The sequence below is a fragment of the Lupinus angustifolius genome, chromosome LG03 (genome assembly GCF_001865875.1).
Source record: "Lupinus angustifolius cultivar Tanjil chromosome LG03, LupAngTanjil_v1.0, whole genome shotgun sequence".
NCBI classification, from domain to species: Eukaryota; Viridiplantae; Streptophyta; class Magnoliopsida; order Fabales; family Fabaceae; genus Lupinus; species Lupinus angustifolius.
Window position 1 is genome coordinate 9178648 of NC_032011.1, and position 19011 is coordinate 9197658.

The 19011-nt window shown below is 34.9% G+C and overlaps 1 protein-coding gene across 3 annotated transcripts; it reads right to left on the reverse strand.

Moving 5' to 3' along the window:
• LOC109343327 (chaperone protein dnaJ GFA2, mitochondrial-like) lies at positions 2552-17678 on the reverse strand. Of its 3 annotated transcripts, XM_019581568.1 has the most exons (19): positions 14771-14927; positions 14559-14649; positions 13817-13855; positions 13659-13745; positions 13299-13381; positions 12896-12979; positions 12742-12780; positions 12358-12447; positions 11873-11923; positions 11666-11753; positions 11477-11541; positions 11314-11388; positions 10434-10506; positions 9313-9404; positions 9144-9215; positions 3479-3535; positions 3346-3394; positions 3131-3197; positions 2552-2971 (listed from the first exon to the last, which is right to left on the reverse strand). In XM_019581568.1, exons 1-19 carry the CDS (start codon positions 14837-14839, stop codon positions 2875-2877), a joined length of 1368 nt encoding a protein of 455 aa, XP_019437113.1. In that variant the 5' UTR covers positions 14840-14927; the 3' UTR covers positions 2552-2874. The 3 variants fall into 3 exon arrangements, with proteins under 3 accessions (XP_019437113.1, XP_019437115.1, XP_019437114.1); XM_019581570.1 differs by lacking the exons at positions 12742-12780; positions 12896-12979; positions 13299-13381; ... (2 more) ...; positions 14559-14649; positions 14771-14927 and adding exons at positions 15493-15531; positions 15647-15730; positions 16050-16132; ... (1 more) ...; positions 17310-17400; positions 17522-17678; XM_019581569.1 differs by lacking the exon at positions 13817-13855 and having other exon boundaries at positions 14771-14926.

Sequence of the window (19011 nt, forward strand, 5' to 3'; positions counted from 1 at the left end):
TCACAAGGCCATTAATGATCAAATAACAGATCGACTACTTTGTTGTTCATGTGAAGTTCATCGTGTAAATGACAAACAAGATGTTTATGTGAGAAATCATGGTGCTCAAACAAGATTTGGTTGTTTGGTTAGAATAAAATAAGTAACATTTTAATTAGAAAGTTTTCTATTACTAAATTTATTGCCCAATATTATCATCAAACATCTATCCAAGTAAGAATCATTTGCATAGATCTCAAAGAAAAAGAACCCTTTCTCTAGCATTTGGGAGGGATTTGGCTGAGAGATGTGGAATCACACTAAAATCAAGTTATGAATTAATGGTCAGGTGAGTTGGTGAAAATTTTGGTTTCATCCCAATCACTCTAAGAGAACAATTCAAATGAGGACATGAGACACATATAGTTAAAATGAATGTAATTAGAAGATCCTAATTTTTTCTATGCAATACAAGTTGATGAAGATAATTTAATAACCAATATTTTTGGGCTGATGCAAAAATGATGGTTCACTACTTATATTTTAGTGATATAGTTTGTTTTTATACTAACAGAAAAATTATAGAAAGTCATCCATTTGCAATTTTTGTTGGGTCAATCATCACAAGCTAAGTATTATCTTTGGTGCAACATTGTTGTATGATGAGACAACTGAAACATTTGTTTAGTTGTTTAATACTTTTTCGAATGCCAAGTTAGGAAAAAAAAACCACAAACTATCCTCACTCATCAAGATGCAACGATGGCAAAAACTGTAAGATTAGTTGGCTAGAGACATGTCATTGCCTTTATATATGTCATTTGTATCAAAATGTCCTATAGGTATTTATAGAATTTCGTGAATTTAGTAAGGATTTTAGTAAGTACATTTATGAGTATGAAGAAGAGGAAGAATTTATACTCCTACACCACATTTTAAAGCAACTCAAAGAAGTTTGACATTATCATTTGATTGACAATTTGAAGGCATGCATCAACAATTTATACTCCTATAGTTTTTATATTTAATGAGGTATCAATCACATACAATAATAGTATTTTCTATGAGGCAGAAAATGTTATTGAATATAAAGTTATTCCTTACAAAAAAAACATTTTTAACACACTCTCAAATATGATATAAATAGTGGTATTGTGACATGTTGTAAGTTTGAATTTTCAGGAATCTTGTGTTCACATATTCTTAAAGTTCTTTCATCAAGAAAGACAATAAAGATTCCTGAAATATATATATTAAAAAGATGAATAAAGGATGCAAAAACTGGAAGTGATAAAAATATACATCGTATTGTAATCAAAGAGGATCCTACGGCCAAATGCCTAGCTAGTATACAAATTTGTGCACGTAGCATACAGATTTACCAACTAATGGTGCAAAAAATGAAGGGTATAAATATAAAATAGGTGCCAATGGTTTGAAGACCATGCGAGTTATGGAAATTATGGATGCCAACTTAGAAGGAAGCACATCTTCTGTCCCATAGTTTATATCGCTCCATGTATCATGGACTTGTGATTGGTCAGAAAAATATATTTAAGTTAAAATTTAATTATTAAGTATTTTTCTAACCAATCACATGTCTACGACACATGAAATGGTACACATTGTGGGACAACAGATATGTACCCGACTTGAAAGAAGCTCTAAGGAAACAAACCCTCAAGACACTTCAATCATCAATACTGAATTGTATATGGGAATAATAATAATATTAAGGGATTGAATATCAAAGAAAAATCTCATAGATCATCTAAACAATTGAAAAGTGTTCTTCACAGGATGAAAAAAAAGAAAACATTACAATATCAGCAATGAAATCATGATACAACTTGACAAAACATATTCTTTATAAGTAATTTTTAGCTAGATTATGTTGTTTTACTATTTATCTATTTTAATAAATGGTAGTAAGAAACTTTATCTTTTTTTATCATTGGTTAAGTTTCTATTTCCACATTTATTTTCAGTTGCAAGTAAATTTATATTTCTAATTGTAAGATAAACTACTTAGGAAATACAACACTTTGTTTTAAGTGATTCATCTTCCCTATCATGTCACTGTCCATTACACTCGATAAAAATAAGTAATAAAAGTGAATATTAAAATATAATAAAACAGATAAAGCAGCACCGAAACACTAAGCAAGAATCCTCATTGACTTACTATATGCAGCATCTTATTTTAATGCGACCTATAGTACCAGTTTTAAGGACTGGCGTAACAATGTATGTAGTAGTTTGCAAAAGTTAAGTGCATCAATATTTAAAAAACAACTTATTGTATGTGAATATTATGGATGTTGTGTAGCAGAATTGTGCTACAGAACAGTGAGAAAACTAATGTTAAGGAAACATGTTAGTATAAACAAAGGATAGTGTTGTGGTTCCTGGAAGGTTAGTGTTAAATAGGCTACGGAAGAAATGCTCCTCCATAAGAACAATATCAGTGATATAGTAAGATGCATATGCAAACAAGGTTCAACATGGTTACCAAATATCTTTGATGCACACCAAAAATAGTACATTGCATTATTATCTTTTAAAATTAAGGTAACCACAAAAGGTTCCTTTGTATAAAGTTAGCAAGCAAAAATAATAAAAATGTGACATGCACCTAATGTATATTATTATAAGGAAAATATATACAAGACAGACTAGAATGCTAAGATTGCCTTATAAGTTATAACCTTAAATTTTGAATGGTAATTGTAATTTATGACGAAAAATAATACATACCCTCAAAAGTGGAGAAGATAAAAGAATACCAATCCTTAATTTAATTAATTAGCCTACAAAACTTCAACAGTACCTGCTTCCCGCCAAATTGACCATGATTCAGTAATAAGTTACTGAAGCAGCTCTCAGAGTGTGTTTTCAACCTGAAGCTGAAGCAGCTCTCTGTTTATCACATTCCCCTTGCTCTTCCTTGGAAAACTCTTCTATCAATTCGCGTTGTCTCTCTGTCAAGTTCCTGCAAAACAATACATAAACTTGCAATTACATTCTTCTAAACATCCATCACGAAGAATGTGTACCGTAAAAACCTGAGACTACGGAATTTTTATTCATGAGGAGGAGACAAGTTAGCAGTTCATGAATTACAATGAATGGTATCAAATATAACACTCACGTGGGGATGCTGACATTAAAATGAACATATTGATCACCGAAAGTGTAAGACTTTTTTGTCTTAATGCCTGTCAAGTGAACAAACAAGTTAATAATGGTTAATAGACCAGGCTTACACTAACAACTTTCAAAGGTCTATGCAATAAATATATTTTCAAGCAATGCTTTCTTTAAAATATTTCTCTAACTATCCGTAAATGATATCAACTTGCTTACCTTTCTTTTTTAGAACCACCTTCTGACCAGGTTGGGTGCCAGGACGAACCTGCCAAACAGGAACTGTCATTCAAACTTACCAGTTGCTAGAACTAAAAATGCCACAAGAAGTTATATTTCATACAAAACATACCTTAAGAACAACATCTCCAGTAAGAGTAGGGACCTGAATGGTTCCACCCAAAATTGCCTGTAGAAGAAAATACATTTTTTCAGTATTTAGATCAATTTTAAGTATCAGTTTAATAATAATAAGATGTTTGAGGCCTAACATGAGTACAAAATAAACCTTCCAGCACCAACTAATTGCATAAATCTAACAGAATAACCCACATTGTTGATTGTGAAACTCAACCATGAAATTTTACTAACTCCCAGCCTACAACTCAACCATGAAATTCTAAACTACAAGCTATCAAACCCAGTAGATTTTCATGCTGATTTATAACTAGGGTAAAACATGATTCAGCTAGTTCTCCTGTCTCCATTTTTTAGTCCACGGGAACTCTTTTTGCCCAAAGAATAATATTTTCTGGATTTATTTTTTTGGTACTACTAAGGGTATCCCCTCACCTTTTTGGGTAGGGAACTAATCCATTCGGGGTTCGTGGCTGCCCCTCCCAACAAGTGTCGCTCCCATGAATCGAACTCTCGACCTTGGGAATTCAGTGGGGCCTTACACCACTAGACCAGCGCTTTGTTGGTTATTTTCTGGAATTGGGAAGGGGGATTGTGAATGAATTAGAATGGTATTCCTATTTCAGTGTTTGTTAGCATTACTAGCATGAACCTATTTTAATTCTTGGCACCTCAAACCAACATGGGATATAATAAATACTATAACCAAATGACATAAATAATCCCTTACAAAATCAACTGTTAAATTATTAAAGACATTATTTTTACAATGTTTTGAAATTGGGTAAAGAGAAGATCAAGAGCTGGGATTTCAAATTCTGTTTTAGTTTGAAACAACACCTGATAAAAAAAAAATACTGATCATTTCAAAATTCTTGTTTGATGTCCAAAGAGGTTATTTCATCCAAAATTGTTTTCATTCCTCTAAACAAATACATTAGATTAATAAAAACCTTGATGCCAAGCACACTATTAGAGCCATTTTGATCGAAAGCTTGGGTGCCAAGGAGAATGGAAGTGATGGAATGGGAAACTACTCACTTAACTGGAAGGTTAGACGTTTAAAATCTGAAGTAGAAAAGGAGATTTTGAGGCAAACCCATTTGTTCCACAGAAACTCACTTTCTTGTTTGCCTCCCCAAGTGATTAATAAGAGGAATTGCTTTAAAAACTTTTTATTTACTGATTACTGTTTCACCCATAAAATTTAGTAAGTTAATCATCTTAAGGGCTGTGTTGAAATTTTACACACATAACTCTAACTTCCCCCTTCTTCCCTCATTAATCTTTGATTCAAATAAAGGGGAGGTGACTTGTTATCCCATCAGTTTTCTGATCAAATCCTGAGGCCCACGCATTTACTGGCCAAGCTCACCCCATTTCCAACCAAGCCCACCTATTTTCCAGCCAAGCGCCCCTTTATGGTGAAGCCCGCCCATTTTCTGGCCAAATTACCTCCTTTCATACCTACTACTTTCTTCCAGGCCAAGCCCAATCCATCCCCTTTCCGGCAAGCCCACGCCTTTGAAGCTTCTTTGCTCTGCACACAACTTTCCCAATATCCATTTCCAAGCCAAGCACTCTCTCTTTTCTGGCCAAGCCACCCTCTTTCCAGCAAAGCTCGCCCCATTTGGCAAGCCAACCGTAGCAGCTTTTTTCTGTTCTGCACTCAACATTCTTTCTGACTTTATATTTTTTTGGTCATTATGAGTTTGTTGTGATGCCTTTCGGCCTCACTAATGCACCTTCGACTTTCCAGGCCCTCATGAATGAGGTATTATGGCCCTATGCGTTGGTCTTCTTCGATGATATTCTGGTTTACAGTCCGGATCAGGAGTCTCACGAAAAGCAGTTGAGGGAGGTTTTGACCGCTTTGCAAGTCCATTCGCTGATGGTCAACAAGAAAAAATGCAGTTTTGCTAAGCCCAGTTTAGAATATTTGAGCCATATTATCTCTCATTCTGGAGTGGCGACAGATGAATCTAAAGTGGCTACTATGAGTTCTTGGCCGATACCATGATTTGAAGAGTTTGAGGGGATTTCTGGGCCTCACAGGTTACTACCATAGGTTTGTACAAGGGTATGGGAGAATTGCCAAACCTCTCACGAATTTATTGAAAAAAGATAACTTTGTGTGGACCGAAGATGCCACTATGGCTTTTCAGACTCTCAAGGCCGCCATGGTCAGTTTACCAATGCTGGCCGAACCTGATTTTGCGAAGACTTTTGTGTTGGAAACCGATGCTTCAAGTAAGGAGATTGGGGTGGTGTTGATGCAGGAGGGTCGGCCTCTCGCTTTTTGGAATAAAGGGTTATCAGCGAGATCCTAGTTGAAGTCAGTATATGAACGCGAGCTCATGGCGTTGGTTCAGACCGTGCAGAAGTGAAAACACTACCTGATGGGCCACCACTTTGTCATTAGAACAGACCAAAGGAGCTTGAAATTCCTTACGGATCAGAAGCTCTTCAGTGAGGAACAGTTCAAATGGGTAGTAAAGCTCATTGGTTTGGATTTCGAGATTCAGTTCAAACCAGGAAAAGAGAATTCTGTGGCAGATGCGTTATCGAGGAAGGCCTATTATTCGGCACTCTCAGTGATTAATGTTGGAGATGCCGAAGGGTGGTTCCAAGAGGTTCAGCAAGAACCTAAGTGGAGGAGGGTGATCCAGGATTTGGCAGAAAATCCAGATTCTCATCCGAGGTTCTAGTTTCAGGTGGGGCGGTTGCTGTATAAGGGGAGATTGGTGTTGCCCAAGACGTCTGACAAGTTGCCTCTGATTTTAGCTGAGTGCCATGACAGTGTAGCCGGAGGGCACTCGGGGTTCTTTCGCACTTAGAAACGAGTTCTTAGTTTCTTTTATTGGGACGGCATGCGTGGTTATGTGAAGCAGTATGTCGAGGCGTGTGATGTGTGTCAACACCAAAAGTATTCCACTTTAGCACCTGGAGGGGTTTTGCAGCCACTACCTATTCCTACTCAGGTATGGCAGGACATCTCAATGGATTTCATATCCGGGTTGCCGCGGTCTAATGGCAAGGATACCATTTTGGTAGTGGTGGACCGACTCACAAAGTATGCCCATTTTTATCCTCTTGGCCATCCTTATTCGGCTAAGGATGTAGCTTCCGTGTTTGTTAAAGAGGTGGTGAAGCTACAGGGTTTTCGGCATCGATAGTTTCGGATCGTGATCAGGTCTTTTTGAGCCATTTCTGGCAGGAGTTGTTCCGGTTGGCAAGTACTCGTTTGAAGTACAGCACGACTTACCATCCTCAAACGGATGGGCAGACTGAGGTGGTGAATCGTAGTTTGGAGACATACCTCCGATCTTTTGTGGGCCTAAGCCGAAGAAATGGGTAGAATGGCTTTCGTGGGCTGAGTTTTGGTTGAACACTACTTACAACGTTTCTGCAGGTATGACTCCTTTCAAAGCTTTGTATGGGAGGGATCTTCCGGCTTTGATTAAGGGATGTACATTCACGTCAAAGGTAGAGGAAGTAAATCAATTCTTTGTGGCCTGAGATGAGATTATTCAAGAGTTGAGGCAGAATTTGTTACGTGCCCAAGATTTGATGAGGGCTCAGGCTGATAAACATAGGCGTGAGGTTGAATTTGAGGTGGGAGATTGGATGTTCTTGAAACTTCAACATTATAGGTTGAAGACTCTAGCTTCAAGACCGCCGACCAAATTGTCAGCTAAGTTCTTTGAACCATATCAGATTTTGGAGCGCATTGGGCCGGTGGCTTACCGGTTGGCATTGCCGGATCATACACGAGTTCATCCCGTGTTCCATGTTTCTTTATTGAAAAAGGCTTTGAAACCGGCTCAACAACCTCAACCCATACCGATGATGTTGTCCGAGGAGTTGGAGTTGAAGGTGCAGTCGGCGGAAATCTTGCAACATCGGGTTGATCAGAGTGAGAATGTTGAAGTGTTGGTGCAGTGGGAGGATTTGCCGGCGTGTGACAATTCTTGGGAGCCGGCGGCGCAAATACAAGAAGCTTTTCCTAAATTTGCCCTTGAGGACAAGTTGGTTCTTCTGGGAGGGGGTATTGATAGGGTGCAGGAGAGACCACCCATCACAAGGGTGTACCGGAGAAGGCCACGTGGCCGCCAATAGTCCACGTGGCAACAGGGGAATTAAACCCTAGAGCAGTTTTGGGAACTGCCATGGGTTAGTAGTGTGAACCAAAAGCTATAAATAGGAGTTAGGAGGGTTAGTGTGGGTAGTTTTTGAGTATTGTGTAGAAAGGGGAATTGATTCAGGGAATCAACCTTGTAACGTGGAATTGATTCAAGGAATCAATTAGGGTTCATCATTGTAATCTTCTTCAGTTCTTGCATTCAATAAAAGAGGTATTAGTATTCAGAATCGAATTGGTTCCGAATCGATTTTGTACGATTTCTTCTCAATTCTTTGTGCATTCTTTTATCGGTGTTATCACATTGTCTTTCCATCTCCCAGACCATCCAGCCTTTTGTCTTTCTAAAACTTTCGTTTTATTCTTTTGGTACATTTCTATCTTTCTAAAAAAGGAAAGTTTTATTGTTGTCTGATACAACTCCACAAAGTTTTAATTGTTTATTATTCGGCCAAGCCTACTCAGGCTCCAACCAAGTGCCCAAGCCAATCCCTTTTGGGCCAAGGCACCCCTTTCCGGAAACCATACCATTGCAACTTTCCTATGTTATATTTTTTGTCCATGGTCTTTCTATCTTCCACACCAGCCAGACTGTTGTCTGTCTAACATATTTGTCTATTGTCATTCTATTCTTTTTTCTTTCATAAATTCTCATACTGAATCAGTGTTTTAAACTGTAACAGCGGTCGTGGTTACTGCAATTGTTGTCATTGCAACCGTTGCAATGCCGATTGCAGCCGTTGCGGTATGAATTAATTTGAGTAAAAAAATATTTTTGAAATCAATGCAGTCTAATGAGACCCGATGTGGTTGTGTTGCAGCCTAATGCGGTTAAGTTACGGTTGCATTGTGGTCCAATGAGGCCACATCATTGTGATTCTGTGTCACACTATAATTGCGGGGTGTTGCGGTTACGGCGGTCACCGCAACTGCAATATTGTGGCCGCATCACGTGACGCAATCCGCAATTTGAATAGATGTGTTGAATAATACAACTCTACACAGAGCTTTTATTGTCTTTTTTTAGCTGTTTTCTTTCTATTTTGATCTAAATCACATAGGTATCTTATTATAAATTAAGAAAACTACATGTCACTGTCTCTTTTGCCATCTAAGAAAGAGAGGCGATGGTACCTTTGTTAACTACTGCGATATAACTGAGTCTGACATACTCAAGATATCTTTTGAAAATACATAAAATATTGAAATGGCATAATACAGACTTGATGAAATTTTATAAAAATATTCAAAGTATGCATGTATTAAAAATTATTTGGCATGATATCCGCTTTGGCTTATAACCTCTCTGCAATCCACTATACTGCTATACCATTTTTAAGTTTTTGACCGCTTTGCTCTTCTATATCCACTACTATGGTCATGGCATTTCTTTCTAACTAAGCAAGTAACCAATTGCTTACCATGAATTACAAACAAATGCAACTACTAGTTAAATGCTCAAACCAGGAAATACTCAACCAGGCATATGCTCAAGATTTTCGTTATTCAAGAACATTACCTGAGTGATACTCAAAGCAGCATCTACATGAATATTAGATCCTTCTCTACGGAAAACAGGATCTTCTCTAACCTGTAAAAGGGAAAAGGGAAATAAGCAATTTGGCATATAAGAAATAAAAAGAAAAGGGTAATGACCTCAAAGCTAATGAAAAGATTAAAGCTTTTACCTTGATAGTAACATACAGATCACCTGGGTGATCTCCATCAGGATCTGCACCACCACTTCTATAAACCTTCAAGATCTCGTTGCTATCCATCCCTGCCAATAATATAAATATTTCAACAGCCAAATCTTTTTTCATAACATATGTGAACCAAATGAAGTGAAAAACAACTTATGAAGGGCATCATGCAAAGCGAACATTAGTAGCAAGAAAATGAAGGAACGGAAAAATGGAGGATAAAGAGAGAGGAGGGAGGTCAGAAAACTGTAACTGTCATTCTCATATGAATCAGTTCAGGTACATATATGATATACCTGTGTCTACAGCCTCAAGAATACACCTAAATAACTAACAGCTGATGAGAGCTATGATGACGCATCATCAAGCTTGCAAACTGTTATAGTGTCATGTATTTTAGAAGACAATGTTCCAAATTATTTAACTTGTATTTTAAAGGCAAATTGTAAGACTTCAATATGCAGAAAAATGCAGTTTTTTTTTTGTTCATGTGGTTATTTTAGTAGTATTACCATACTAATATATAATGGCAAAACTCAGGTTTAGTGTTTGGTCTGGTCTCTTCTTCCAAACAAATTTATTCTAAAAGGCATGAAGTTATAGTTACTGGAGTATTTATTCTAATATTTGCTTATTCTTTAAATATTAAATTGATTTATTTATGTAATTTCATTTTTTATTTAAATAGTTTAATTTATTTATTTATATTTTTAATTATTTAAAAAAACAAAAATAAATGAAAGACGGATTAACACACATTTTAGAGGGTGTGAAGAAGCTAAACTCATTGAAAATTATTATCAAGTTGAAATTCTTGGGTGGGAACTTCCTACCTTCAACGCAAATTATCTGCTTACAAGTGTGAAGTTTTAATAAGGATGCTACTTTTAACATAGCTGCATATGTCAAACAATAATTTGGATGCCCGAGATAGGAAGTCCCCACACTTTCTCTATTATGAAGTTCAGCAGATGGAAACTGTGAGCTGAGTTATTAGCACACTTAAAAGGAAAATCCATGGGGAAATTGCTGGTTCATTTGATATTTTCTGTGCATGCCATAGACATAACAAAAATACATCCCAAAATTTAAAAAATAATGGTTACCAGGCATAATATCCAACTTGACTGACTTTGTTCCTTTGGTAACCTTTGCACCCCTGCATGACTTGCAAAAACTCTGACGCCAACAAGAAAAAACAAAATTAAGTTCTATATGTTGTTGATATTAAAGTGCCACATAGATATATGCGGCATGGTTTTATTTTATAAAAACGAAGGGGGAGGGGGAGAAGAAACCTTTAAAGATGGATTACAACCAGGTAAAAAGAAAATCAGATAACAAGAAGCAAGTGAATAACAGCCTATAAACCACAGACACCATTTTGATGCCGTGTTCGTGTGTTGAACATGTGTCTCACACAACCGCTGTACAAAATATGTCCACATATCATAGACGTTTGTACTAATCCACTTAAAATTTATTTCTTCTTTGGCACCAATATGGCTAAAACATGGCAGGCTGGCGGCACATGTGCAAACACTGCATGTACATAGCCATTTAGAATAGAAATATCAACACATCAAGATATTGAAAATCTTGAAGCCTATATATGAAATTATGAACCATGAATGTTTTCTTTAAACAAACAAATGAATATAAATATATAGACACACATGCATTGTCCATGGCAGTTTTGGTATGCACCCATGTCTGTACTATGTGGATCACAATAGAAATATCAACACATCAAGATATTGAAAATCTTGAAGCCTGTATAAGAGATTATGAACATGAATGTTTCCCTTAAACAAACAAATGAATATAAATATATAGACACACATGCAGTGTCCATGGCAATTATGGGTATGCATTCATGTCTGTACTATGTAGATCACAGTTAACTCCATCATATTTGAACTATTATACATTATACTAAAAAATGATAAAATTAATCTGAAAAAAGTTAGAATGTATGCACCATACCGATACAATTTTGCCAGTTCCTTTACATGCACCACAAGTATGTTCCATCCTAAATGGGCCAGCTTGTACAAATGTCTGCAAATATCTCAATTCCATGAATTTAAAACCAAAATACTTAAATTTGTGAATAAAGGTCATATCTTAATTTGAAGACAATACTAACCACTCCTGAGCCTTTACAGCGCTTACAGGTTTCCGGTCTTGTACCAGGAGGAACACCACTCCCACCTGTAATAGTTCAGGAAAAACATTGTGACCATCCAGGTGCGCCAGCTTTACAAACTAAACCAGCATGATAGTAGTCACAACTAACAACTCATAGCATATAAATACTAGTTAAGCCATAGCATACCACAAGTATTACAAAGCACATCTGTTTGAAATGTAACAGTTTTAGTGCATCCTTGGACAGCTTCCATAAAGGATAATTCAATGAATGCCTGAAATATAGATTAAGACACATTCTTTAAATAAAATAAAAAAAAAAGATTAAGTTGTATTTCCTCAAACAAGTCCTTCTTTAGCGTACTTAAAGGTATCCAAATAAGAAGGAAAGAACCTTGACATCTTCTCCACCAATATTCTGATGAAAAAAGCTCTTGGCAAAATCCTGACCACCATTGAGGAAATTACCAGAGTTAAAGAATATCATATTAGACTTCAAATGTGGGATATAAAACTTAAGCAAGTTTCAGAGACCTTTATATTCAATGAATTAGCAATTTTAACAATTAGATTATAAAAATTCAACTACAGTTAAAACTTCAAAGTAGAAAAAGATTCATAACTAAACACGCTTACATGCCATATCACAAATTATGATTGCCTGATCATGCATGTTTGTACAGCTTTTCATAAAATCAATAAATCATTTTGCCCATTTGAATGAACTAGTAGTAATTGAGATGGTTGTATGATTGCTTAAGGCCATTTGTGTAACTAATAAAATTTCTACTACAATGCGGATTGAGCATTTAATAAATAACTGAGGATAAACTCATATATATGATTAATTAAAGAGAGGGAAGAAGTTTGTGTTATTACATGGTCACGGAATATCTGCTCGAACGGATTGAAGCCACTGTTTCCATCGAAACCTGTGCTTTGTTGGTTTACAAAAGCATCATGCCCAACCTACATATCGATATTAAAATAAATCAAATGAAAGAAGGGGTAGATAAAGAAAAGAAATGCACTTTTGTTCCCCAATCCCTTCTGTCCATCTGTTTTCTCATATATCACTATGTAACTTTCTTGTTCTCCAGAAAACAGAGGTCTTCTGCTTCAAACCTACAATTTCTTTGTTATGTCTACAGTTTACAATTTCTCGTGCAAAAATCAATCATCTACCCAACAATTATTCCCAATGTGCTGTAACTAAAATAAGTTGTTCAAAGTAGTAGCCAAAAAAATTGGGAAAGACGAAACCTGGTCATACTGTTGACGCTTTTCCTCATCCTTCAAAACCTACAATGCAATTACCCAAAGAAAGGAAAAAAAGGTCAAGAAACCAGCAGTCAGTTCATTTATCATATGCTGACTTAAAGTAGACTCTAGGTAAGTAACAAGAACAAGAGTACACCTCATATGCCAACGAAACTTCTTGAAACTTCTTTTCAGCCTCGGGATCATCTTTGTTTGTGTCTGGGTGCAGCTTCTTTGCAAGCTTTGGAAGTTGGAGAAAATTGAGAAACAATAAAGAGAGAAATGAGAATTATTTCTGATGAATAACTCATGTTTGTCAAACATTCTTTCTTAGAATTCATGTCATGAGAGAATGAAGGAAAAATGAGGGAGACTAAAAATAATTGCGCAATTATTCATCATAGAATTTGTTCAAAAATCCATGGCAATGTGATCCCCCTTTGACAAGGACATGAATAAGAAATTGCAAAGTGGAATCAGAAAACAACCAGATTTTTTAAAATAATGCATAATTTGGTATCAGAATACATGTATATCAATCACAGTTAAGCTAAACCTACCCCGTAGTATGCTTTCTTTACTTCAGAAGCACTTGCATTCTTACTCACACCAAGAACATCATAGAAGTCTTTTGCCAATGGTGCTGCAAAGGAGTTAAGAGATAGAGAAAATAAGACATTGGCGTGCAAGGGGCAGCAAACAGATATGAGTGAAGAGAAAGACAGAGAGAGAATGCAAAGGCAAATGAATGGAAGTAGCATATACTCTGAGCTCATTCTTTTTCAACACAAAAGGAAATAAAAGTAGTTGATAATGCGAGCCATAAATAGCAAAAAAACAAATTTCTAAATGCTTCTAGGTATGACTCCAGGAAGAATGAAAAGGAAGGCATGTGTGTGACACAATTTAAAAATTTGTACCAGAGCCATGAAAAGACCTAGATGTCCCCCAACATGTATTTGCTGCTCCCAATAGTAACCAATTCTTCAAATTAACACCACCTCCAACTGCAGATGGATAATGTATGAAATTGTCAGAAAAAACAATAATAAAAAGCATAGCCTTAAAGAGCAAATACCAATTAGTCCCTGAGAAAAATGGGCTCCCAATTTAGACCCTAAACAAATCAAACTTGGTCCTTAAGAATCTCAAGTCAGTAAAAAGAGTCCCAGCTAAGTAACATGTCAGGCCAGGCTTAAACAAGTCCAGCCTATATAATAAATACAGTAGCATGGGTCTGGCAAAATAATTCTAAGGCCTAAGACTTGTAAGCCGATTTAAAAGCTCATTCTACTATAAGGTCTTCAAAACCCTATCCCACCCGTACTGCTAAGGGCTTATGTGCTTCAAAATTTTGTCCTAGAAACACTTATTTGACCAGCATTTGAGATTTCTTAGGGTCAATATGGGATTTTTCATTTCTTAGGAAAGTGTTTTTTCTTCAGGATGAATTTGGGTACTCATTCTTAAGGTGAAAATAAAAATGAAGTTTTTCAACATATTCAGAAAATAACTGAGTTTTTCAACAGATATTCATTCCTCTGTAGCTTCATAAACAAATTACAAAAGCCCAAATTCAAAACAAATAAAATAAAAAGAAACATAGGCTGATTTAGCGGAAATGTTTATTTAGCTTGAGCATATCTGCTGTCCCAAAAAGTGTGCCACTATTTACCACTTTTTATGATGGGTTGAAAAAAACATTTAAGTTAAAAATTTAATAATTAAGTGTTTTTCTAATCGAGCATAGTAAGTCAGTAAGTGACAGGGAGTAACACAATTTGTGCTACAAAAGATGTGCTCCATAATTTAGCACATACCATTTGATGAACAACTTCCGATAACTCTGGATGGATTACAAAGTCCTGAATTCAATGTCCTATAACCCTTTCGTAATATTCCTTCATATATCTGAGATTCAACACCAAAAAAACAAATTCAAACAAAAAATCCTTACACGGTTCACTCAGAAAATGTATACAAAATCAAAATTGATAACAAATCAAGAGACGCGGAAAAGAGAGAGATGTACGGAATTGTTTGCAGGGAGAGATCGACGAGCAACATATTGAAGGAGTCTGAGGCCATTGGAGCGAACCATTTTGGAGTTATAATCTTTGTGGAGGTGTGTGGGTGAGAAAAGTTGAAGCTTTTTCCTCTCGATAAACCCTAATTTGAAGAATAAGAAGACTCTAGTAACCACTGCGAGTGAAGGAGAAAGGAAGAGAGGTGAGGTTTAAAATTTATTTAATATTTAAACTTAAAGTAAATTTCACGGAATTTCACTAAAATTACCCAAATCATCTTTTTTGAACCTAACCAAACTCACTTCTAACAATATACATATATTATATTGATTAAGCCATCTTATATGAGTAATTGGATAAAGTATGATATAATATAACATGAAGATGAACTCAAATAGTATAAGGGTTAATTCATTATAAACTTTATTAATAATTCTAGCAAGATATTTAAATTATTCTTTTGTTGGTACATAGATACTTAAATCATTCTTATATTATATGGTAACTTATATTGACACCTCCTGAGTTTTAGTAAAATTACACAAATCATTCCTCCATTTTCTGTACCTACAAAAAATCTCTGACTTTTATACATACATTATACTGACTACTCCTGCATCATAAATAAGTATGATTTTTCAAACAAAAAGAATGATAAGTGTAATTAAGTTAAACAAATAATGATATACTGTGGACATGTCCAAATAGTATACGAGTTAGACGAAACCTGGTCATACTGTTGACGCTTTTCCTCATCCTTCAAAACCTACAATGCAATTACCCAAAGAAAGGAAAAAAAGGTCAAGAAACCAGCAGTCAGTTCATTTATCATATGCTGACTTAAAGTAGACTCTAGGTAAGTAACAAGAACAAGAGTACACCTCATATGCCAACGAAACTTCTTGAAACTTCTTTTCAGCCTCGGGATCATCTTTGTTTGTGTCTGGGTGCAGCTTCTTTGCAAGCTTTGGAAGTTGGAGAAAATTGAGAAACAATAAAGAGAGAAATGAGAATTATTTCTGATGAATAACTCATGTTTGTCAAACATTCTTTCTTAGAATTCATGTCATGAGAGAATGAAGGAAAAATGAGGGAGACTAAAAATAATTGCGCAATTATTCATCATAGAATTTGTTCAAAAATCCATGGCAATGTGATCCCCCTTTGACAAGGACATGAATAAGAAATTGCAAAGTGGAATCAGAAAACAACCAGATTTTTTAAAATAATGCATAATTTGGTATCAGAATACATGTATATCAATCACAGTTAAGCTAAACCTACCCCGTAGTATGCTTTCTTTACTTCAGAAGCACTTGCATTCTTACTCACACCAAGAACATCATAGAAGTCTTTTGCCAATGGTGCTGCAAAGGAGTTAAGAGATAGAGAAAATAAGACATTGGCGTGCAAGGGGCAGCAAACAGATATGAGTGAAGAGAAAGACAGAGAGAGAATGCAAAGGCAAATGAATGGAAGTAGCATATACTCTGAGCTCATTCTTTTTCAACACAAAAGGAAATAAAAGTAGTTGATAATGCGAGCCATAAATAGCAAAAAAACAAATTTCTAAATGCTTCTAGGTATGACTCCAGGAAGAATGAAAAGGAAGGCATGTGTGTGACACAATTTAAAAATTTGTACCAGAGCCATGAAAAGACCTAGATGTCCCCCAACATGTATTTGCTGCTCCCAATAGTAACCAATTCTTCAAATTAACACCACCTCCAACTGCAGATGGATAATGTATGAAATTGTCAGAAAAAACAATAATAAAAAGCATAGCCTTAAAGAGCAAATACCAATTAGTCCCTGAGAAAAATGGGCTCCCAATTTAGACCCTAAACAAATCAAACTTGGTCCTTAAGAATCTCAAGTCAGTAAAAAGAGTCCCAGCTAAGTAACATGTCAGGCCAGGCTTAAACAAGTCCAGCCTATATAATAAATACAGTAGCATGGGTCTGGCAAAATAATTCTAAGGCCTAAGACTTGTAAGCCGATTTAAAAGCTCATTCTACTATAAGGTCTTCAAAACCCTATCCCACCCGTACTGCTAAGGGCTTATGTGCTTCAAAATTTTGTCCTAGAAACACTTATTTGACCAGCATTTGAGATTTCTTAGGGTCAATATGGGATTTTTCATTTCTTAGGAAAGTGTTTTTTCTTCAGGATGAATTTGGGTACTCATTCTTAAGGTGAAAATAAAAATGAAGTTTTTCAACATATTCAGAAAATAACTGAGTTTTTCAACAGATATTCATTCCTCTGTAGCTTCATAAACAAATTACAAAAGCCCAAATTCAAAACAAATAAAATAAAAAGAAACATAGGCTGATTTAGCGGAAATGTTTATTTAGCTTGAGCATATCTGCTGTCCCAAAAAGTGTGCCACTATTTACCACTTTTTATGATGGGTTGAAAAAAACATTTAAGTTAAAAATTTAATAATTAAGTGTTTTTCTAATCGAGCATAGTAAGTCAGTAAGTGACAGGGAGTAACACAATTTGTGCTACAAAAGATGTGCTCCATAATTTAGCACATACCATTTGATGAACAACTTCCGATAACTCTGGATGGATTACAAAGTCCTGAATTCAATGTCCTATAACCCTTTCGTAATATTCCTTCATATATCTGAGATTCAACACCAAAAAAACAAATTCAAACAAAAAATCCTTACACGGTTCACTCAGAAAATGTATACAAAATCAAAATTGATAACAAATCAAGAGACGCGGAAAAGAGAGAGATGTACGGAATTGTTTGCAGGGAGAGATCGACGAGCAACATATTGAAGGAGTCTGAGGCCATTGGAGCGAACCATTTTGGAGTTATAATCTTTGTGGAGGTGTGTGGGTGAGAAAAGTTGAAGCTTTTTCCTCTCGATAAACCCTAATTTGAAGAATAAGAAGACTCTAGTAACCACTGCGAGTGAAGGAGAAAGGAAGAGAGGTGAGGTTTAAAATTTATTTAATATTTAAACTTAAAGTAAATTTCACGGAATTTCACTAAAATTACCCAAATCATCTTTTTTGAACCTAACCAAACTCACTTCTAACAATATACATATATTATATTGATTAAGCCATCTTATATGAGTAATTGGATAAAGTATGATATAATATAACATGAAGATGAACTCAAATAGTATAAGGGTTAATTCATTATAAACTTTATTAATAATTCTAGCAAGATATTTAAATTATTCTTTTGTTGGTACATAGATACTTAAATCATTCTTATATTATATGGTAACTTATATTGACACCTCCTGAGTTTTAGTAAAATTACACAAATCATTCCTCCATTTTCTGTACCTACAAAAAATCTCTGACTTTTATACATACATTATACTGACTACTCCTGCATCATAAATAAGTATGATTTTTCAAACAAAAAGAATGATAAGTGTAATTAAGTTAAACAAATAATGATATACTGTGGACATGTCCAAATAGTATACGAGTTAATACATTTTCATTATTTTTGGTTCAATATAAGATGCATAAATAATTCTAAGGACATATTTAAATCACTCTTATACTATACTCTAACGAACAAAAAATAATGAAAATGTATTGACTCGAATGTTATTTATTCTTGTTTCCATAATATATCATATTTTGTTTAACTTAATTACACATATCACATTTTTTGTTCAAAAACTCACACTTATTTCTCATAGAGGGGTAGTGAGTGTAAGATATGTATAAAAACTATGGTTGTTTTGAAAGGGTAAATAATATAGGGTGATTTATATAATTTCACTAAAATTTATGGGGTGTTAGTATAATTTACTCTATATTATATTATAACTAAGTAAAATTAATGAATAGACATTGATTTTTATACAATTTGAACTTGTCTTTCCAATAGAACATATTTTGTTTAACTCTTTTACACTCATCACCATTTAAGAAATTACATTTATCTTTTTTATAAGATTAGTTAGTGTAATGTATGGATGTAATTAGAAGTGTCTTGTGAAGGTTTAAAAATCAAGAAGTTATTTATATAATTTCACTAAAATTTAGAGGATGTCATTGTAATTTACTCTTAAATTTATTTAGGGTAGAGTAAAATGTGATATTAGTAAAAAAAATATCACAAAAATAAGTTTCTAAAAGTTAAAATAACCGGTGTTAATATATTTAGTTGTTCAAAAATTAAAAAGTGCATGACAAAGTCAGTTTATGGATAAAGTATTATCTATTTAAGTGTATCAAACTTACTTGTTGGACTTTC